The sequence below is a fragment of the Psammomys obesus genome, unplaced genomic scaffold (assembly GCF_907164565.1).
Source record: "Psammomys obesus unplaced genomic scaffold, mPsaObe1.curated_primary_1811, whole genome shotgun sequence".
In the NCBI taxonomy this organism is placed as follows: Eukaryota; Metazoa; Chordata; class Mammalia; order Rodentia; family Muridae; genus Psammomys; species Psammomys obesus.
Window position 1 is genome coordinate 17709958 of NW_026596040.1, and position 23741 is coordinate 17733698.

At 43.1% G+C, this 23741-nt stretch overlaps 1 protein-coding gene and 1 long non-coding RNA gene across 3 annotated transcripts in view; one reads left to right on the forward strand and one right to left on the reverse strand.

The window, feature by feature from the left end:
- Gramd2b (GRAM domain containing 2B) overlaps positions 1-23741 on the forward strand; it is a 94992-nt gene that overhangs the window by 30225 nt on the left and 41026 nt on the right. Inside the window, exon 1 of one of the 2 annotated variants that reach the window (XM_055622571.1) lies at positions 6343-6520. The exons of the other annotated variant lie outside the window; for it this stretch is intronic. Within the exon in view, the coding sequence (XP_055478546.1) occupies positions 6438-6520 (83 nt within the window). The 5' untranslated portion in view covers positions 6343-6437. Of the gene's footprint in view, positions 1-6342; positions 6521-23741 lie in introns of those variants that run through there. 2 annotated transcript variants of the gene reach the window in all.
- On the reverse strand, positions 2179-6207 carry LOC129687937 (uncharacterized). Its single transcript, XR_008721847.1, has 3 exons — positions 6143-6207; positions 5513-5706; positions 2179-2385 (listed from the first exon to the last, which is right to left on the reverse strand). It is a non-coding gene; the product is annotated as an uncharacterized LOC129687937 (long non-coding RNA).

Consider the following 23741-nt stretch of genomic DNA (forward strand, 5'->3'; position numbering starts at 1 on the left):
AGCAGGAAGCCGGCGCCATCTTGTAATGGCGGGAGCGGCTCCCGACACTAGCATATCCTGTTCAGTTGAGTCTTTGAATGATCCGTCTCTGGGCTCCTGTTATTGTACCCAAGCATCTAGCTGAGCATAATCAAACTTATAAAACTATGAGAGATAATAATAAATTATTGTTGAAACCCCTACAGTTTCAAACGGTTGGTTATAAAACAACTGGAAACCTCAAAATACAGCCACCAAAAATAACTCTAAGTTCAAACATCTCCTTCTCTATGAATACAGCTATTTTTAATTTAAGTTTCTATGTTCTTGAGAATTTCATAAGTGAGAATTATACATACGTCACTCCCACTCTTCCGTCTGTCCCTCCAGTTCCTCCTGTATCCACCCACTCTCTCTCAAGTCCATAACCTCTTCTTACACCTTTATTGTTACACACATGCAAACATACGTAATCCATGTGTATATGAATACACACATAATATGTGTACAATTACAAATACATGCATGCACACACAAGTTCCTGAGGTCATTTCATGTTGCTCATCTACACATGTGTTTAGGGCCAATCACTCGGAATTAGATAACCTACAAGGCAACCGTCCCTGGAGAGAACTGATTCTCCCTTTCCCAGCAGCCATTGATTGTCTGCAGCACTTCATCTAGGCATGGAAAATTTCTTCCACTCATAGTGACATGTTGGGGTGGTTTGAGTAGGTATGGTCCCATACGTTAATAGATTTGAATGCTTGGTCACCAGGGAGGGACACTATTAGGAAGTGTGGCCTTGTTGGAGTAGGCATGGCTTTGTTGGAAGGCTGAGGGTGGGCTTTGAAGTTTCAGATGCTCAGGCCAGCCCCAATGTCTCTCTTCTCCTGCTGCCTGCCAATCCAGATGTAAAACTCTAAGCTCCATCTCCAGCACCATGGCTGCCTACACGCCACCATGCTTCCTGCCAGGACAGTAATGGACTAAACCTCTGAAACTATAAGCCAGATCCAATTAAATGCTGTCCTTCATAAGAGTTGCTACGGTCATGGTGTCTCTTCACAGCAATAGAAACACTGACTAAGACACATATCAATTAGAATTTTCACACGAGTCTTGTTTGGGTAATTATATTGTTGAGATTACATAGGTGCAGCTCTCCTGCCATGCATAGAAGACACAGTCATACAGAAGACATCCTGATCCTCTGATACCTACAGTCAGTCTCTTCCATAGCATTCCCTGAGTCGTGGATATAGGGGTTGCACTATAGGTATACAAATTGGGGTTGGGCACCCCGTGGTCCATTGTTCTCTGCATTTTTACAAGTTGTTTCTCCACAAATACCGTTTCCACCCCTGTTAGCCCCTACTGGGACTTTTTTCCAACACACTCCAACATAGCATGTGTTCTTCAACATCAACAAAATGTGTTTTTGCATTATTCCAGCTTTCATAGTCCTACAAGAACTCCCCCGGTGGGCAAGAGAACTGAGTCTTCATCTTCTAAGGAGCACTGGTTCATTCTTGTTTTGTTTAGTTTTTGTCATTATTGTTGAGCGACTAAACTCCCTGAAGATCAGACTCGTCTTTTAAAAGTGATGGAGGCTTGACCGTTAAATTGTGTTTAGTGTGCGGTGGGCAACGGTTTCCCATTTTCCCCAGTAAAAGTGAAGACAAAGCACAAATATGTGAAACAGATCCAAGAAAAGGATCTAACCGAAGCAGAAACGGCTACACTGACGTAGTGTTAAGAAGTTGGCACTGTTGCCTGGTACTGTTAACTAGGTCAAAAACCTGACTATCTAGGTCATAGGCTCTTGGGGAAAATCTAATACTACGACTCTTCCAGATGGACACAGTAGTAAACTTCCCCCTAAATGCTTGCCTTTATACCCATAGGTAAGTGCCCTTCTCAGTCCTCACGAGAGGAGCTTCTTTTTGCCAAACATGACAACTACTACAGAGGCCCAAAGCTGGCCAACACACAGAGAATAAGAGACTAGGGGGTACTCAGTTCTGAACAGGACATCTATATCACATCCCCTTCCCCCAGGGCTCAGGGAGCACAGCGGAAGAGGTGACAGAAAGATTGTAAGAGCCGGGAGTAGTGGGCACCTGGAAGCAGTGGTCAATAACATTTACTATTTAGAAAACAGACATGCATTTTAAAATTTATTCTAAATTTATTTAATTTATCGTTTACGGGGTCCGCTAGCTTCTCATTAATATAGCAAAATAACTGAGATAATCAGCTCACAGAAAAGAGACAGGTTAATCTTGGTTTCACAGTACTGAAGATTTCAGTTCACGATCAGTTGTATCGTTATTTTGGAAGCTGCTAAGGGGACGTGGAGAACGGTGAGAGAGTCTGCCGGAGGAAACTGCTTACCTCTGGGAGCTGGAAAAGCAAAAGAGAGACAGTAGGAAGAGCCAGCTCACGGTAATCTTGAGACTAGGCCCCCTGTGGCCTAATTTCATCCCATTAGGTCTCATGGCTAAGGATTTACCACCTCTCTCATCCTGCCATGAGTTGGGCATTGTGCTTTTTAACATGTGGGCCTTGAGGGAACACTCATCTAAACCACAGTATGTGGCACCATTTGTTTTCTTTCTGAGGAGTCCTGAAACAACGGGCTGAGATGTACTTCAGTTGGTACAGTGCCCGGCTGGCACGCACAAGGCTCTGGAGTTCAACACTTAACGCCACATCCAAGCCAGATGTGGTGAGAGTTCAAGGCTAGTTGGACTCTAGACCTTGCCTTAAAAAAAAAAAAAAGTTAAAAGAGCACTGAAAGGAGGGAGCTTTTGCATTGCTCTGTTCTTGTGGCGCCAGATATACGCTAGTAGTCTTGAACTGGGACTTGTACCACTCTCTGCCCTTTCTTCTCATCCTGTGTAGTAAATGTGGTTAAATGTCCCCGTATACACTATTACCCCAGTTGGGAAATACTGTTTTTTGGAGGGTGTGGGGGTAGAAAGGGTTTATTTGGCTTATACCTCCACATCACTGTTGACCACTGAGGGAAATCAAGACAGGAGCTCCAACGACAGAAACCTGGAGTCAGGAGCTGATGCAGAGGTCACTGAGGGGTGCCGCCTACTGGCTTGTTCCCAGTGGATTGCCCCGCCTACTTTCTTTTAGAATCCAGGACCACCAGTCCAGGGGTGGCCCCACCCAACGCCTTGTTATTTTAAAGGCTCCACAGCAGGTGCTTCCACGGCCCACGACATACTCTTCTACTGTAAAGGATGTGTTCACCAGACTTCCCTATTTAATACAACGCATTCAAAAGTGATTAGCCCCCAGTAATATTTCTCAAGTTCAATTCTTACAACTTTTTTTTTTAGTCTGATCTGAGAATTAAGCTCTTCACTGTTTTCTTCTTCTTAACAGCTTTCTTCTTAACTGAACATCTTCCCATTCTCTCCTCAGATAACGGACTGTAATTGAAAACAGGAATGGGCCGCGAAGTGTTTCTGGGATGCTTTGATCCTGAATACTGGGCACGGGTAAATTATTCCAGAGCCTCCAGTTTTCCTCTTGAAAAATCATAGGCATCTTCCAAAATGTATCATCAGGCTGTGAGTGACCTTACTGGCCTGAGAAGTCAGTTAATGAATGTCATATTGACTAATAGCTATACACCTGCCACACACTGTGAATTAGGTAACCACTTGATCGCACACCACAGTCACTTCTCCACTCAGATTTCCAAACTCATGCTTTGACCTCTGCCCTTCAGCTCGTGACGGATGTGCAGTGCATCTGACCAATGCTAAATAAAGGTCAACACTGGACCAGTATTCTAAACCACTTAAAGTTTCTACCTCCAAAAAGATGAGGACTTCAGATTTTCTAACAGTTATTTCAATAACTGGAAGAACTGTGTTGGAATTCTTCTTTGATATTACAAAAAAAAAAAAAAAAGTTAGATTTCCAGAGGCCTGAAGGAAGAAAAGCAATGAGCTTCATACCAGCACAAAGTCAAAGAGCCTCCAAAAACACATTTCAGCAATATCTTCTGCCTCTGTGCTGCCACGTGAGACTTCGCTATTGTTTGGCTGATGCCACATTTGTTTTTAAGATTTTTTTTTTATGTGCACTGGTGTTCTGCATGCGTGTCTGCAGGAGTGCCAGATCCTCTGGAACTGAAGTTACAGACAGTTGTGAGCTGCCATGTGAATGCTGGGAGTTGAACTCAACTTGGGACCTCTGGAAGAACATCCAGTGCTCTTGACCACTGAGCCATCTCTCCAGCCCCTGAGGCTACATTTTATATACCGTGCTTGATTTTATTGCACAATAATTCAAAGAGAACCCTTATTCACTTTTGGTGGAAGTTCAAATTAATACAGCCATTGTGAAAATCAGTTTGGAGATTTCTCAAAAAAAAAAAAAAAAGAAAGAAATAGAATTACCATATGATCCAGCTATTTAATTCCTGGGTATATGTCCAGATAACTCCATATCCTATCACAGAGACGTTTACACCCCCATGTTTATTGCTGCATTATTTGCTGTAGCAAAGAATTGGAATCAACCTCCTTGTTCATAAATGAATGAGTGGATCATAAAATATAGCACATATCTATAATATGTAAAGAAGTACTACTCAGTCCTAAAGGAAAAGGAAGCTATAAAATTTGTAGAAAAATAGATTTAGAACATATAATATTACGCAAAATTATACAATCTCAGAAAAAAAAAAAGAAACCACATGTTCTTTCTCATATGTCGAATTAAGTCAATAATACATGGGAATACGTAAACAAATGTGCATGTGGATACAGTACGACATGAAAAGGGAACGAGGAAGTCTAAATATTAAGAGATAAGGAGAGACCAACACGGGTAGTGCACATGAGTTCTAAGGAAGACATAATATATTGGAGTTTCTCTGTGTAGCCCTGGCTGTCCTGGAACTATCTCTGTAGACCAGGCTGACCTCGAACTTACAGAGATCGGCCTGCCTTTGCCTCCCAGGCATGTGCCACCAGCACCCAGCCAGATGCCAATTCTAACTGTGGAGAAGTTCGCTGAGTTGTACAGAGTTTGGTTAACTTTTCTGTGTGACGCTATTTATTTGCAATTTTATAATACAGTTTATAAAAATTAAAAAAAAACTGGAAGAATAAACAAATTAGTTGTTTGGGGATGTAATTAAAAACTTAGCAAGCAGGCCGAGTGTGGTGGTGCACACTTTTAATCCTAGCACTCAGGAGGCAGAGGCATTCGGATCTCTATGAGTTCAAGGCCAGCCTGGTCTACAAAGGATGTCCAGGATAGTTACACAAGCTTGTTACACAGAGAAAGCCTGTCTCGAAGAACCAATCAACCAAAGAAACGAACAAAAACTTAGCAAGTAAAATAATGTAAGTTTCTTACTCCTTCTGGTACTTTACCTACAATCCACCTCTCTGGCCTCCCCTCGCTCTGCCTCACTTACCGAAGTCCTAATCAGAGATGCTGAAGGAGGATTTCAGCGCTCTTTAACTCAGCTGTAAGGATTACCTTGCATACTCACCCTATTCTTGTGTCAAAACAGCCCTGACAAAGGCTTTGCAGAAGGTTAAACACCGAGAACCACGTGACCCAGCAAAGGCATGGAAGCAGGGACTTAAACAGACACTTGGACACCAGATCCTAGCAGCATCCTTGAGAACGACGGAAGGCGGGCGCCCCCAAATGACCAACCGTGGAGAAATAAAAACACAACATCTGCCGTGGAAGATGGATACATGGTAATGAAGTATTATTCAGCCAACCCACACCCAGCCAAGACTGCTGAGGAAGTTTCGATGCTTGTTGCCCTGCCTCTCCCATCTCTTATCCACCGAAGAACTGGACAGGGTTTAAGAGGTGAATACTTACTCCCTTTGTCCCCCTACCTGACAAACCGAGGGGCTGTATTGTTAGCACAGAGAGGCAATACTCTGTGTGGATAATTTGGGCGGGGAAGTGGACCCGCCCGCAGGGCACTGTTGTGAGCCAGCACCCACCCAGTGCGGTCCACTTCCTGCACAGGCTTGCTGCCCAGACTGCCACCCTCGCTTAGCCCCCTCCCTCCCCTGTTCACCCGCTGGGCAGGAGAGAGAGATACGACCCAGAGCAACAGGCGGCTACTGCGCTGTGTCTTGTTAGGCAAATGTTTCACCTGCTTGGCCAATTAGAGTCCTCTCCCAGAAAGACAAGTTCAACAGGTTTCCATTTGCTCTGTCTCTGCCTCCTGGGTTGGGGAAAAGGGCTGTCACTTTGCTTCGACCCTCCCCTTCCCTCCCTCTGGACTCTTCCAGCCTGGCTCGGACCAATCGCGCCGGCTCCAACGTGTCCAGGTTGGAGGCCCCGGAGATCGGCCGCCTGGATGCGCAGAATTAGGGCGCGGGAGGGCCGGGAGCGGGGAGCCCCGAGTGAGAAGCCGAGTCCTGGGGTGCGCCCGGGAAGCAGACCTGATGACTGAGCTCCAGCAAGAGGTGGAGGACGCCAAGCCCGCCAAAGTGCTCGTCAAGAGAGAAGGCAAAGTTGGCCAGGCCCAGTAAGTGACCTCTGCTGGACGCGCCCAGACAGAATTGTTAGCCTGCGTTCTGATGGGAAAGGCTTTCTGAACTTCTGTAGAGACAGCCCATAAATATATATATATATATCATATTATATATATATATATCATATATCCCTCCATCATTCTGTCTCTCGCTCTTTTTGTCTCTCTGTATCTCTCTCTCTTTCCTCTTTCCTTCTCTCTCTGTGTCTGTCTGCCTGTCTCCATCCATCTCCAGCTCTTTCTTTCCCGCTCTCCCTTCCTGTCTCTTCCTTTCCTTCCCTCATTGAAGAATGCATTGTCTGCCCGGCAATCCAGTGGTGATGAAAATTATTGGATCCGAAATTATAGTTGATGCTTTCTAATTCCCAAAAGAGATTTTGGGAAACTCCTCAGATCTTGGAGCCAAGCCAAGAAACCATGCTAGAATTTGCTTCAGTCCTTCTGTTTCTGAATGACCTCCGGGGAGAGCCAGGCGTCTTTGGTTTTTGGATGTAATCTGTTGGTTGCTTTACGATAACATGTCTTTTATTTGATTCAGAGCTTGTGGCTTGGCTCTCTATGTTCCTACTCACTGTTTCCACCTAAGAGAAAAGTAGCTGGAAACAAGCATGCTTGATCTTTCCCTCAAAGTCTGCACACACACCAACACACACACCTCACAACCACCATTTACAGTGTTGTGGAAGGTCAAGGAACATGGAAATATGTATGAAGACAAAACATTTCAAATATTGCTGTGCCTGTTCTCTTAAAGCATTTACATGAATATTGGATTTGCACATTATCTTACCTATAAAGTCATCAAACTTTAAAGTCATCAAACTGTAAAGTCAAATATTCCATCACAAGGATTTACACCCATAAGGAAACTTTCTTCCCTTTCTTGAAGGCCCTTTTAATAACCCAGAAGTGTGGTTTTTGAACAATTGTTATTTTTGTTCCTCTTTTTAAAAGAAAAAAACCTTTCACTATTTACTGATTTGTTCATCACCGTACCACTGAAACATTAACTAATGACACAATCAATATCTAAATAAGCCCAATTTTATTTCAAGGTATTAAGTTGTTGGGCAGCCTAAAATGTTTTATTGATACTACTGTCAGTGATGATTTCTAATAGTGAAGACTCAGTCTCCATTACCATCATTTCATCAGTCAAGCATTTTGTTGTTTTGTTTGTGAATCTCTGCTCCACATGAGGAGTTTCATACATGACTGCAGACTCCAGATCATCATTTCTCAACCTGTGGGTCATGACTCCTTCAGAGGTCAAATGACCCTTTCCCAGAGGTTACCTAAAACCATTAGAAAACACAGATACTTACTTATGATTTATAACAGTAGCAAAATTACAGTTGTGAAGTAGCAATGAAAATAATTTTATGGATGGGGTCACCACAACATGAGGAACTGTATTAGAGAATTGCAGCCTTGGGAAGGTCAAGAACCATTGCTCTATCAATTGTGTTTACGTGGAAATTTGGGAAGAACATTTGTTAGTCGCTTTGTTCGGTGGTTTCAAGGCTGTGGCCATACCGTCTCCTGGGTCTCTACCCTTCTGACAGCTCTTTGTCATCCAGTGTCCAGTATCTTAAGCTAATGTTCCTCATCCTTCACTTGGTTAAAAAGCAGTATTTATTATGCTAAAGGGGAAAGGTTACCAGAAGAAAAACTCTCATACAATGTTTTTTTTTCCTTACTCCCAAATAAAATCCTAACTCTACAATAAGAATTTAGCTCTATGACTAGGCATGGTACATGCCTTTACTCCTAGCACTTGAGAGGAAGAGACAGGAGGCTCTCCATGAGTTCCAGGACAGCCAGGGCTACACAGAAAGACCCTGACTCAAGAAAACAAAAACTAACCAAGTGACCAAACAAATAACTTAGCTCTAAGAAAAAGATGAACTATTAAGCACCCATTTCCTTTGCTCTTTGTCATATATATATATGAAGAAAACTCAGTATGGATAGTCCTTTTACCATACATTGTCTGTGACTAGAGCACTGAGGGTCAGAAGCAGGACTAGAGAGCCTGGCTCTTGAAACCCCTACTCCAAGACTCGCCCAAGGAAATCTACAGTTACACATACAGAGAAGTATGACTCAAGTCTGCCAAGCTTTGAAATCTTTGTGTCCCAGGTGTCTAGGTCCTCAGATACCTTTGGATTGATTGAAAACTCTATCATGGCACAGATACGAGTTTTGGTCATCAAAGCTTAGATATTAGGGAAATGTTTTCATAGAAAATAATAAGCCTGACCACACCGAAAGCTCATAGCTCAGATACACCCTTTCATTTGGGATGATCCATTTCACAAATTTGTTTCAGTTCAACAAATACTGCATTACCTGCTGTACAATCACGGTGGTTAGTTGGAGGACAAATGTGGTTTGCTTGTGTCATTCTGGAACTCGAAAGAGCCTGTGGGATGGGCAAGGCATGAATGTGGCCATGGCTACATTTTATGACAAGGTGCCATAAAAAGTTTGATCGTCAACTCAATCTTCCCTGTGGTTAACATGTTTGCCTATTGCTGTCTTCGGTAAACTGTTGCAAAATTTGCTAACTTATTTGATTCTACAAGGTAGCGTTTCCTAAGGCTGCCAAAGTCACTTTTGCTTCCATCTAGATTTCTGAGCTTTTCTGGAGCTCTTCAGCTCTTGCTCTGGCATCAAGATAAGAGTTACTTAAAGAGGGAATGACATTGTTGGGTGGTGGTAGTGTGATAATATCACATGGAATCATGTTAGCTTGCCATCTGTTTATGCTTTACTTCTGCGGCCTTCCAGGTATCTAGGTAAACATTTACAGAAAAGCATTAGAATGCACTATAACCACAGCCACCTTGTGGCCGGGCACCTAGCCTCCTAGGCAATACTTGGTGTTGCTAAGTACGCCCTCTATGTAAAAGGGGAGATGCTCAATACTTCACCTTCACTCGAACATAGAATGAGTTCTGCATCGTTGTATCTGCATTTTACAAATAAGAGCATTGTTGCTCTGAGAAGCTAGACAGCACTGATACAACAGAAGCTCAGAGTTAAGCCTCTCTCCTCTCTCTCTGGATGTAAACTCTGGGTGGTAATTTATTCCTGGTCCTCCAGAAGTTATACACCAGAGTGGCTCTCCGTGACCTACTCTAAAACACAGACCTTCTTACTGGTGTTCTAAGGTCCTTCTACTTCTGGACACTGATCGACCATCTCAACCTCCTTTCCTACTCTTAGTCACCAGAAGTAAAACCAACTGTGAGCTGGTCATACTAACAGCCCTGCACTAAAGGGCTAACACGCAGCACTCCCCATGTTCGTCTCAAAACCATTCCCAGCAGTGAAGCTGGAGAATTAGCCTTTACCCATTAATGAATGAAGGGGTAAAGAAAATGTAGTCCACATGCACAACAGAAAACATGGCATGGTGATGCTGTTTGGCTTCAAAGGGGAAGAAACTCATGTGATTTCAATAAACATGTGAATAAACGAAGAAGACATTACGCTTAGTGAAATAAGCCAAGCTAAGAACGACAAATACCGCATGACGTCACAGAAGTAGAATGATAGTTAGCCAGAGAATGGAGTGGGAAGGAATGGGGAGTGGTCAGACCACAGAGTTTCAGGGCTGACAAGGTAAAGCATAAGGGCAGCTGACGACCTGAGTTTGATCCTTGGGTCCCACACAGTAGAAAGACATGACTGACTCCCAGAAGTTGTCCTGTGACCTTCACACATGTATGTGGTACACACACACACACACACACACACACACACACACAATGAATGTAGTTTGTAATAAAGAGGACAGCACTTCAGATGGATGGCAAAAGTAATGTGAGATACGTTGCTACCCAACATAGCAACATAGCGCACATTTATGTCACCAAAGTAACAAATAACTTTATATTTCAGAGAAGAAAATATCAAAGTGTCATCCCAAAAAAAATAATGGATGAGGTGCTGAATATGTTAATTAGTTTGATTTTTCTCACTCCATGTTTTATATGTATGTATGTCTGTATATATGTATATGCCTCATAAATACATGTAGTCATAATTAGCCCTTTTAAAATATCGATTAAGGGGGCTGGAGAGATGGCTCAGAGGTTAAGGGCACTGGCAGTGCTTGCAGAGAACCCAGGTTTAGTTCCCAGCACCCGCATGGTACCTTCCAACTGTAACTCCAGTCCCAGGAGGTCTGATGCCCTCTTCTGGCCTCCATGGGCACCTGACACACGCACGGCACAACTTCATACATGCAAACAAAACACTCATACTCATAAAATAAGAACAAATACCTTTAAACTATTAATTGAAGACTAGGGGTAATGTTATCTCAGCAGAAGACTCCTTAAATAGCTGATTTGAGGCCCAGCACCAAAAATAATAATAGAGAAATTAAAATTTGAAAATATTCCAGTAAAACTAAAAGAGAGGAAAGAGAGAGATTACGAAGAAGGAATAGGGAGTTGAGTTACCTCATCTGGCTCCCTCTCCTTGCCTCTGCTTCTTTATATAGTTTTTTTTTCTCTCTTCTTTTTCTTTTATCTCTAGAAATTAACTCAAATTTTCCTATGCTTATAATGTTCCTGGCTATCACAATCTACCTTCCTGGTAGATATGTGGTCACTTGATGGAATTTAGCCGCTGCTGTCCTAATAATTACTCGTCTGTTGAAGGTTCAGTTTGTACCAAGTGCTGCCATAAATTGCTGGCATATATCAACCCACATGCTCCTCTCTTGGGTATCTTTACCCTAGGTGGGTAAGGGTTATAAACTCGTTACATTTTTCCCCTCACTAAATTTCTCAGTGACTTACAAATGTTCACTTTAATAATGGCTTGCTGGTGAGCCAGGGAGGCTGAGACCTGTGGCTCCCTAATTAAGAAACCTGGCAAGCTTACGTCTGGCATTCAGCCTGACTGTGTCAGGGGAAACGCCGAATATTCATGGTGTGAATCAGACTTTCTGTCAGTTATTTTTAGGTACGTTTGCTTGCCCAATAGCTACTGCTTATTCAGTCATGGTGCTAGACATGGAGGCTGTGGACTCTCTTGCCACTGAACTGCATACCTGAGGTATCCATGCATCATACCCTGGGGCTAGAGAGATGCCTCATTGGGTAAGATCTCATACTGCTCTTCCAGAGGACCCCAGATTTTGATTTCTAACCCCTACTTCAGGCAGCCCAAACTCCAGCTGTGGTGGGATCTGATGCCTCTGGCCTCCATACACACAAGTCTCACACACACGCACACAACACATACATTAAATTTTAAATGTAATAAAGGTTTTAAGGCGTTGTAAAGTTTTATAGGCAAATTTCACTGCAAGTTACTCATTTTTACTCAAACTTGAAATTTTTTAAAGATTTATTTTTATTTATATATTTATTTATGCCTGTATCTATGTATGTCAAGCATATGCCTGGTGCTTTCAGAGGCCAAAAGAGGACATCAGACTCCCTGGGAGTGAAGTTACAGATGGTCGTGAGCTATTACATGCATGCTAGGAATTAAACCAGGTCTTCCGGAGGAGCAGCAAGTACACATCTGTGCGCACGTGCGTGCCTGTGCGTGCCTGTGTGTGACTGTGTGTGTGTGTGTGTGTGTGTGTGTGTGTGTGTGTGTGTGCGCGCATGGCCAGAGGAAAACTTTCCAGAGTTGATTTTTCTCTGACTAACTTCATTGGGGTCCTGGGACTCAAACTCAGATCGTCAGGTGTGATATGGGGCTTTCTGCTCTGGGCTGCCTCACAGGCTCTGTTATTAAAGCTATATTAGTATTTTTTGGGTGTGGCACGCTGGGTGTACTTGACAGTCGAAGTAAAGAGCTAAGAAGTGGTCTTGAGTTGGAAACAAGAAAAGATGAAAGCCAGTCCTAAAGTGTAACCTGATTTCTCTAGTGTTTGATTTTGAACTTTGAAAGTTCCCACTCAGTACAAGAACCTATTATCCTATTATCCTCCTGTCCATGTATGTGTGTGTGTTCATCTCTAAGGCATCAAATTCGACAACCCCAGTTCAGTTGCTAGTATAAACTTTGTGAGAGACAAGGTCCCCTCCTGGCTGCCTTGGGGCTCAGACACCTCCCTGCAGCAGGGGATTCCAGGGAAATGGCATCTTTTACGCTCCACTGGGTCAGTAGTCTGCGAGCCCACATGAGGGCAAGTGTGTCTTTATCACAGCTTGTTCCTGTGAGGATTGTTGAGGCCATAGACTGGAAATGTTAAGAAGCCCAGTTCCAAGAGAAAGGCCCTGGCACGGGGCTGAGCAGCTGTTGTATCACCTCCCTTTGAAGTTTAAGTGGGGATCCTAAATGCGCTTGGCTCAGGCCTGGCGTTTCTCAGCGCTTCATAAATTGTATCTGGGTTGGTCATCGCTAAGGGTCTGGGACATATGAGGAGGGGGCTGGAGAGAGATGCAATACATGGTAAGGAAGTTGCTGAAAGCCGGCAGGTTTCAGTTCTTCCAGCAGCATACAGCTATCTGTCCTGTGACCCCAAGGAGTCTCTTCCATGGCTTTCAGCTTTGCGTTCTCTCCTCGGAAATTCACATGTGCTGTGTTCGTGACACCCGACTTCTTTCAACATTAGCAAGTGGTTTTTATGACACCTGTTGCCCTGTGCTCTTACCCAGGACACCTAATCCTCACCCCCTGACTCCCAGCACTGAGCCTTATCACTGTGAATCCTAGGTTTTGACATGCCAAGTTTTCTGGACATGTTAAATCCAAGAGAAGGAGCTCCAGTGCCTTTCTGGTCTTTGTGCGTAACTTCCGGCATACCACACTTCTTCTAACAGAATAAAGCAAAGATTTTTATTCTACTGTTACTTAAGGCCAGAATCACGTGTTTTGTTTTGTTCTCCTTAGAGCGTTGAATTTCACACGGACATACAGTCTTGTGTTGGGCAGCGACGGGAACACATTTGAAGACATGCACTGTCGGGTCCTGCTGCACAGCCAAGCCCTTGGGTTCTTTCTTGTAATGGTCTAATCTGTTGACCTCCGGGGCCTCGGCGAGGGAGATAGTAAGAGATTAAATTCAGCACAAGAGAAGGTGATGCAATCAAGGGACTTGTTAAACACAGAGGGTGTAGCCTGCCACACTGATACTAATCCTTTTTTTTTTTTTAACGAGAGAGTAAATTTAGAGAGAATAAAAAGCACAACAGTAAATATTAGTTTGTTTTCATCATCAAACACTATGTACCTTATAGTAGTATTGTGTCTTTATGCAGTTGGCCGTACATTAGATTCTTTGTACCAACATCACCATAAACATATGCCACATCATGACACCATGTTGTAAGGCTGCGATATCACAGGGACTCTTTGCAGTAGGAATTCCTTATGACATTTTTTTTTTGCATTCTCCCGTGTATGTGAGTTGTGTGCGTGTGCCTGTTTGCAGGCGTGTGGACGTGCATGTGAGGATACATGTTCACATGTGTGTCCCATGCATGCTGAGGCCCAAGACTGATGTCTGGACTCATCCTCAATCATTCTGCCTTCTAATTTCTCAGGTGGACCTCTCTCTAACCCACGGCTTACTAACATTACTAGTCTTGCTCTGAGGGTCCTGTCTCTCCTCTCTGAGGCTGAAATGACAGGCCGGCCACCGTACTTTCTCAGCATCTCCCTGGGTTCTAAGGATCTGAACTCCTGTCCTTGTGCTTGAATGCAAGTGCTATATGAGACCTTTCTGGTCTTATGGGCTACTGTGATATATGCACTATCTCCTTGACCAAAACATTGTTATGTGACCTATGACCAGATAAAAGTCTTGCACTTTGGGTTGGGGGTGGTGTCACATGAGGTTGAAGGGCGGTCACACAGATCCAGACAGCAGAGCTTAGCAAGTGGCAGGCATAACTATCATAGCCCGCTCTTTCAGAGTTTCTTTGCGGCATAGTTAGTTACGTACAGGATGACTGCACAGTTCTGACTATAACAAAACCACCAGACCGCAGTTGTCTCATGACCTTAGCTAGTGGACTTTCTGAGCTCAGCAGATGGAGAGGTTCCCAACTGAGCAGTCCCAGGCATCAGTTCATTCCTGTTTGTTTGTTTGATTGATTGATTTTGAGACAGAGTCTCTCTAATAGCCCTGGCTGTTTTGGAACTTATTATGTAGACTAGGGTGGCCTAGAACTCACAGAGGTCTACCTGCTCTCTGTTCTGACAGAAGAGAAGGGAACATTTTTGTGCTGCTGCTTCGCTTTGTGATGTACACAGTAGTTGCTCATAAAATCCCTATGTGAAAGCCCATAGTTGGAGCCAGGCATCATGGCATACACCTTTAGTCCCAGCACTCCAAGAGGCAGAGCCAGGCAGATTTCTGTGACTTTGAGGCCAGCCTGGTCTACGTAGCAAGTTCCAGGAAAGCCAGGGCTACATAGTGAGTTTCTATCTCAATAAAATAAAGAAATAAAGTAAATCCCATAGTTTGGTTCTTCTTTGCACAAGTCTAGAATGTTTCTTTTTTTGTTTGTTTGTTTTATTTGAGACTGGGTTTCTCTGTGTAGCCTTGGTTGTCCTGTATTTACTTTGTAGACCAGGCTGGCCTTGAACTCACAGAGATCCACCTGCCTCAGCCTCCCAGAGTGAAGGGATTATAGGCATGCACCACAGCACCCAGCTTTAGAATGTTTCTTTAGAGGACTGATGTGTTTGAAGAGCATGTGAATATTATCTGTTTTAAAGTAGGTGCCAACAGAACCTGATATCTTGACCAAGAATGCTGCAGTTTCACAAAATCTTTTGAAAATCTCTCTTGCAGTATTACTTTCCCAGCCTGATTGAATGGCCACTGGGTTGGCAAGTCCTTTTCTTTTGAGAGAGAATTCAAGTTTTGAAAACAGCCTGGGGTTGTTTGAAGCCAATTTTGGTGAATAAAGTGGACAAGAATAGTTTAAATACCCTTAAATCTTTCTGTAAATAAAACCAATTTTTGATCAAATACAAGCTGTGACTATAAAATAACAAGACTGCTTCGGGCAATAGTCACAATAATTTCTGCACCTAGAATTACTGCTTAATTGCCCTCCTGAAAACAGTAGAATTTTATGACTGCTGTTCTGTCCTAAAATTATTTTCATTGCTTTTCATATACTCGGATAAGTGCTGATATAGCATTATCATTACAAATATTTTAAGGGGATGGGGAGACATATTCATTTGTACAGAACAATCATGAGAAACTGTGTGGTGGTTGGAATAAAAATGGCCCCCATAGTCTCATAGGGAGTGCCACTATTAGGAGATGTGACCTTGTTGGAATAGGTGTGGCCTTGTTGGAGGAAGTGTGTCATTGGGGGGTGGACTTTGAGGTTTCAGATGCTCAAGCCAAGCCCAGTGTCACTCTCTCTCTCTGCTGCCTGCCAATCAAGACATGAAATTCTTGGCTTCTTCTTCAGCACCATGTCTGACAGCATGGAATCATGTTTCCAGCCCTGTCAATTGGACTAAACCTCTCACCCTGTAAAGCCAGCCCTAATTAAATGTTTTCCTTTATAAAAGTGGCCATGTTCATGGCATCTCTTCACAGCAATGAAAACCCTAAGACACCCTGAGTTCAGATAACCAGCACCCACATGAGAAACCAAGTGCCATAGAGTGCACCTCTGACCCCAGAGTTGGGGAGGTAGAGACAGAATCTCCAGAACCAGCCAATATAGCCAGTTAGTGGTAGATTCCAGGCTCAGGGAGAGACCCTGATGACCTAGAGAGATGCTTCAGCTGTTAAGAACACATCCTGCCCTTCCAAAGGACCTGAGTTCAGTTCTCGGCACCTATGGCTGGAGGTTTACGGCCACCTGTAACTCCAGTTTCGGGGGGATCTGAGCCCTCTGTCTCCTGTAGGCACCTGCACTGATGTGTGCAGATACACGTATACACATAATTAGAAATAAGGTGGCTCCACAGCTAAGAGCACATGGTGCTCTTGCAGAGGACCTGGGTTCAGTTTCCAGCACCCAAATAGTGGCTCACAGCTGTCCGTAACTCCAGTTCCAAGAAATCTGACACCTTCTTCTGACCTCTGCAGGCACCAGGCAGTATGATGCACAGACATCCCTGCAGGCAGAACGGTCACTCATGGAATAAATGAACAGAAAAAATAACTGTGTGGTCCTTTTAAGCTCAAGGCATCTTATTTTTATAATTTTTGTTTATGTTTTATATGTGTATGTGTGCACACATGTTAGTGTATGCTTGTATATGTCAGAAGAAAACTTGTGGAGTCAGCTCCCTCATTACATCACACAGGTCCTCTTAATTTAAACTCAGGTCGTACAGGGTTGGCAGCAAGCCCCTTTACCCACTGAACCATCTTCCTGGCCCCTTGAATGCATATGTTTGAAGTGCATTTAGGGGTGTCCTGAACAGGGAGAATGGGAAGAGGAGGACCTGGCGTCCTGTTAGCCAGAATTCCCTTCCCCGCTTTGAACTTTGCTTTGCTTCCAACTTTGGCTCTGCAGCCAATGCTTTGACACTTTGGGAGAACCATTCTCCTCTGGCCTTCAGTTTTCTCCTTTATAGAGGAATGACCTGATTTGTTAGAGCCCTAAGGAGTACTGGTCTTTGAAGAAGCTGCCCTACTTCTCAGCACTCTTTGGTGCCTTTGTGTAGAGAATTCTATCAGCCTGAGCAAACTGGAAACAGCTTTTTAAATACGAATGGGCTCTTGGCTTTCCTGCATGATTTGGTGTCTTCATTAATTCTACTATTTCTTTCCTTAAGTCAACCACACCTGTTTAAGGCAGTGACTACCAGTGTAACAAAGCTAGACTACCCCTTACACACTAGAGGTTCATGTCAGCTTTCAGTTGCATTCCCGGGAACCAGTGTTGCCATGGTGTCACGGTGGAAATGCCTAAATGAGTAACTTCACTTAAGCCTGTAACAGAGATGAGGACCGAGTTCATCATCAACAGGGCTATAAGCTTCTCTGGTGCACTTAAGGTCTGTTGGTAATCATTCATTGGGTCTGAAGAATACAAACCAAGATGAAAAACTAGGGGAGGAAAAAAAAGAAAAAGAAGCGAAGCTAGGAAAATACTAAGCAGTAGCAGCTGTCCACTCGGTAATTTTACTGGTGTTTGTAGTTTACTTGTGGTCTTTAAAACACTTGCCTTTGCGCCGGTAACCGACATTGTTAGACAGTACACTATGTTACAAACGTTGGGATGTATTTGGCATAGACCCTGTCCTCAAGAACATTAAAGCAGGAATAATCGATATAATTTTTAAAACATATTTATTTTTAGCATACATAAAACATACATCTACGGCAGGATACCATGTAATATTTCAATATACATATACTTTATATACTACTTCAATCAGGTTGAACACAGTGAATCTAGGAATGGAGAAACAGCTCAGTGGTTAAGAACGCTGGCCGCTTTTGTAGAGGACCTGGGTTTGAGCCCCAGCACTCACATGGTGGCTCATAACCATCAGTAATGCTGACACCCTCCTCTGGCCTCTTTGGGCACTATACTAATGCTGTACACAGGACATACTTGCAGGCACACACTCAAACACATAAAGTAAGGAAACCTTAAAAAAATTAAAAAAAACATAGCTGTATCCTTAAACATTTAGAATTTTTCAGATTTGAATATGTAGTGCATTTATATCTGTAATCACTCTACTATTACATTAGGATGCCAGAACTTCTTGCCCCTATCTGTAACTTCATACAGATGGATCACCAACCTTCGCCCTCCCTCTCCCCTGTTCTCTCCAAGCTCTGGTAGCCGCCACTGTTCTCTCAGGTTGTTCGATTCGCTTTTTAGACTCCACCTGAGTTAAGTATTGTGATATTTGTCTTCCTTAACAAAAAGGTCTCCAGCGCCAGTCCCTGTTGTTGTAAATGAAAGAAGTGATTTCTGTAAGGTGGCAGTGGAGGTTACGGGGTGATGAGCTGACACCCAAACAACCCTGAAGGACCCAGGTGTCAGAGTTCACGGGAATGGAAAGTGTGCCACAGGACGAGGGCAATAATGAAAAGTAAATGCAGCCTGGTCAAGGGTAATGCGTGGGATGTCAGACTTTCTCAACATACAAGTTGAATAGAGGATAAGTTTTATTACATGGTGTTCTGTTTGGTTTGGTTTGGTTGGTTCTGGTTTTTCTATGCTGGGTTTCTCTGTGTAGTCCTGGGTGTGTAGTCCAGGCTGGAGCTCACCCTGTAGACCAGGCTGGCCTCACACTCTCAGGAATATGCCTGCCTTTGCCTCCTGGGTGCTGGGATTAAAGGCGTGTGCCGCTGCTACCACCTGGCCTGTTAGAGTGTGCTTTGAACTCAAGTGAACTAGCCAAATGACAATTAAAGAGTTCAGTAAATTTCCAAATTGCCAAGTATAAAAAAATCAATCAGCTTTCTTACCAACACTGAGTTAAAATAGAAATTGGAGAAAGAGGTGCAGATAGGCAACCAAAACCACAAAATGACTAGTAGCAAATCCAGTAAGACTTGAAGTAAAATAATAGGCTTACTGAAGCAAAAAAAGCTTAATAAATGGTGGACATAGCTTCTTCAGAAGGAGAGCCGAATGTGCTAAACCGTTCCTGAAATCTGTGTGCAGCTGAAAATGAACCTTGGCTCTCGGAACGATATTATGAATGACCCTAAGTTTCCTCCGAAAGAACATGGCATCGAATGCCCAGGCAAAGTTGGAATGATAGAAACACGGGCCTGAGCATAGCACGGTGAAGCCATTAGAATGGGGGGTTGGGAAGAAATCCAAATTGATCTGGAAGCATTTTCAGGTCTGTGGAGAAAGAGATAACTGGTTAGCCATCTTTACTGTGTAATTGAAACAAGTTCCTGATGTGTGTTTAAACCCAAAAGAAGAACTATAAAAATACTAGACAACAACAGGAGCCCTGATGTAAGTTTGAGGCAGGAAAAGCTCATGGAATCAAATTCAGAAATATGAAGGGAAAGAATGACTGAAATTAAACGGGAAAAGAAATGATGTTTAAACAAGATACCCTAAAATCTGCTACTATTGGATGAGGGTAATATAATGGGATGTTTTGCAGCATTTGTAAAAGGTGTCATTTATCTCTGTTCATGGAATAGAATAGTCTCGGGGACATCTTAGATAATTTTTTAAATTGAAAGAAAAGTCACATGGGCCTACTGTGTAAAATCGCATGTGAATGTTTCTATTCATTGAAACGAGCCCGGGAAGAAGGCCACTAAGATCTTTCTCAAGGAAAGCTCTCTATAAATTATGTTTTCCATCTTACGCCAGTGATATCATTTCGGGTTGCCTAAAATTAACAAGTGCTATCACAGCAAGAGAAAAAGACTTTAAACTAGGGTACGATTTAGAATACTTTTCCCTTTAAACTTAGATGCCTACTCTCCGGAAGCTGTCTAAGTCTTTTCAACACTAAGATCCAGTTGGCTGAACTTAGTGAAGACGTAACAGCCTGAAGACAGCTCTGTAATGCTGGCTCACTGACCCTGAAACCAAGTTGCATGGCACAGACAGACCGCGCACTGTAGATTACCAAAGCTGCAGGCTCACCTGTGGGTGCTGAAATCAAGACCGCTTTGAGCAGGAGCCAGGGCCACCCCATTTCTACAGTGTGGTCCTTTCCACCATTCCATGTATGTTCCTAGTCTTCTACCATCGTACCATTGCGAACAAGTATTCCGAGATCAGTCTGCGGGGAACTTCCATCCTTTCCCTGCACCCTGTACTCCTCACGTGGTCATCTGATCATCCCACCGGAGAGAGACACTGATGCGGATGCTGACGTTGCAGGGGGTTTCACAGGTGCCATGGTGACGGGCAGTCTTGATATGAAGTGTCTTCTTGAAAACAGACTGTCTACCCTAGTTCTATAAGAGCTCCCCCAATGAGAGCCAGCACAGACATGCATTAGCCAGTTGGTTACAGGCTCCCAATAAAATGTACTTCCAAGCTTGATTCACTTCAGCGCTAAACAGCGGCATCTATGTGATAACTGTAACAATGGTCAGAGCGTTATATTAGTCTTTCAAATCAATTATAAACACTTTTTAATTTGGCTGAAGTAAAATGCATATAAATAATATACATATATAAATAATTAAATAATATGCATATATATATACACACTATATATTCCTACTATCCTAAGGAAGAATCTTTTCTTGCTGTACATAGAAAAATATTATAACAAGGTTACCTGTCCCACCAAATACCTAGCAAAACAAAAGCAGAAGGATTTGAATGGAGTGTAAGAACCCACTTTCTCCTAAGCTCATTCCTTCACCTAAGTATTTACACCAGTCATAACCTTAAAACAAACTCATCCAAAACCCAATTTAAGACGCATTTCCCAGGGTCCAGTCACATTTGTGTGCTACAAGACTTCTAGATTTTCCCCTCTACGACTCCACTGCTCACAAACACACCCTAAAAACCTACTTGAAATCTGCTCCCATATGGTACAAAGCATGTATCAACATCATTGTGTTCTTATTCACCCTTTTAAAAAGTATTTTCAAAACATTATCATCTATGAAACTTTGGCAAACAGAGATTGTATCGAAAATTAAAACCAAACAAAGATTGTACCTGCAATTGGAAACCCAAGTGAGGTGCGTATTTTGAAAATGTAGAGTGTATCTATAGTAAATGTTGAAACGCCCCTCCTAAAAACAATGTTACCAATTCATAATGATGGGAATTGTTTTTGCAATAATGCTGGTTTGTAGTGATATGCTGACCATTGTCTCCCAGCCCCTTTACGAGGCTTCTGCACGAGAGAAACACAGTAATGCTCTTTCTGCTTGGCCCTATGCTGCCAGATGTACAGAGGTCTGACTAGAGCTAAGAAGTGTGTTTTCACAGACTCCTGGCACCAAGTGACTCTGACATATAAAATGTCCTTTGAGTTCAGAGACATTTTACTATATGGTCCAAGCACAAATGAAATAACCCCTCAGAGAGAAGGGAAAAAAAATTCTTCAGCCTTATTTATATTCTTCGCTATTGTTTCAATCTGTGTTTCTTTGCTATACTAGAATTCCATTAATTAGATAAAAATAAGCAGGGCCCCTCCAGGCAAAACTTGTACTCCTAAGGCCCTCCCACATATTCTTTCCCTCTGTTCTAAGACACTTTGGCCCAGTCACCGCTGCTCTCCCAGTGGAGATGGTAACTTTCCTATACAATACGATAGTCTTCCTTTTCTGAAGTTTTAGTTACAATCTGAAATGTTAAATGGAAATTTTCAGAAGTAGACAGTCTGTAAGTTTTTAGTTGCATACAGTCCTGAGTCATTAGTCCACTTCTTCCCACTCCAGGTACCTTTTCCAGCGTACCCACGTGGTACATATGTCACTTACCTGTTAGTCACTTAACTAGCCTTGCAGCTATTGTGATGTTAGTGGAGTAATCAGCATACAAAAGACTCTTCTTTGACTTAATACCAGACCCAAACTATAAGAAGAGTGATGCTGCTCTTTTGATAGTCTATTTTTATTAGTTATTTCAGTTTATATTGTGCCTAATTCATGAATTAAACGGTATCACAAGTGTGTAGGCATAGGGAGAACACAGTGCATATAGAATTCAGTGCTCTCTGCAGTTCCTAACGTCTTTTGGCCATTTCAAAACACGTACCCCCTGGGCAAGGGAGGACTGCTGTACCATTGCTGCCTCCCCTATAAAACCGGCCTCAGCTGGCTTCCCTCCACTTTATACATTCAAGCTGTGTTATTATGAACATAAAATGATGATCTGTCAAGGACGCGGGTGTCTTCTGACTCCCTGTCATCATTATCCCACACATGCTCCCGACCCACCTTTTTCAAAGAGAATTAAATGATGAGAAAGTTCAAGGACGTCCAGAGAGGGGCGCCTCTCATTATCTCCTACTTCTTGATGAAACTAAACTATGCAAATATCTGCCTTAAAAAAACAAAACAACAACAACAAAAAAAACAGCTCGGCCCTCCAGCTTAGAAGGCATCTTTACTCTCTGGTATCTGGAGCCATTCAGGGAGAACTTTGGCATTGTGGCTGCAGAGGAGCTGTGTACCGTCAACGGGATTCTACCGGAAATGTGTTTGATAGGCAGGGATAAGAGGACAGCTCTCATCTGAGACGTATATTACCCCCACCAGTTCTGAAGGTGAAAATCCCTGAGAGGTGAGGTTTTGCACCTAGAACCCCAGGCTTTGTTTGAAGCCCACACACAGTGGCTTTTTCTGGTGGGTGTAGGACTACGTTAGGGAGATCTGACCTAAGCCTGCCGTCTCAGATGAGAGCATCAGTCTGGATGCCCAGAAAGACCTGGTACCAGCCCAGCCTGCTGCCTTGCTGAGATAAGATGCTGGTTGTCATGTCTACTATTGTCCTGTCAGCATGGGACAGGAAAAGAGCAGCAGTAGCTTTATGTATGGCTCCGCCTCCCAGCCTAGCGTCATGATGCTCCATGTGCTTTGATACATTCTGTTTATAGTTATGACTCAATCCATGTTGACCTGTGTAATGAGAATCTCTTCCTTTATCTCCAAAGAAGCCTAATCAGGCCCAGATGTTAGAGCAGGCAGTGGCATTTCTATTTCTCCCTCTCCCCAATAGCCAGAGTGGGTAGTGTCTCTGGCCCCTGACAACAGCTCTGTGGACTAGTTTAGAAAATGTGACCCTCAAATTTTATACTGGTCCCCAGAGCCTAACTCTGTATCTTAGAGATGCTCAAATCCCCTGGATTCTGCCTTCTACTGCTCAGCATTATGACCATCCTAAAAAAAATAATTTTTTTTAAAAATCTGGATTTAACTCTATTGAAAATATTATCTGCAGCCAGGTAGTGGTGGCACATGCCTTTCATCCCAGCACTCCAGAGACAGAGGCAGGTGGATCTCTGTGAGTTTGAGGCCAGCCTGGTCTACAGAGTGAGTTTCAGGACAGCCAGGGCTACGCAGAGAAAGCCCATCTTGAAACAAACAAACAAACAAACAAACAAACTATATATATATATATATATATAGAGAGAGAGAGAGAGAGATTCTACAATATCTAATCTTTTTTTTTTTTCTTCAGATTTTCGGTTGTGGTTTTGTTGGGTTTTGTTTGCTTGTTTTGCATGTGTAGGTGTGGGGTAGGCATTGCATGTAGGTAATTTGTGGAGCATGCCTATACATGTGTGTGGAGACCTGTGCTGGATGCAGGGAATCTTCCTCAACTGTCTGCCTTAC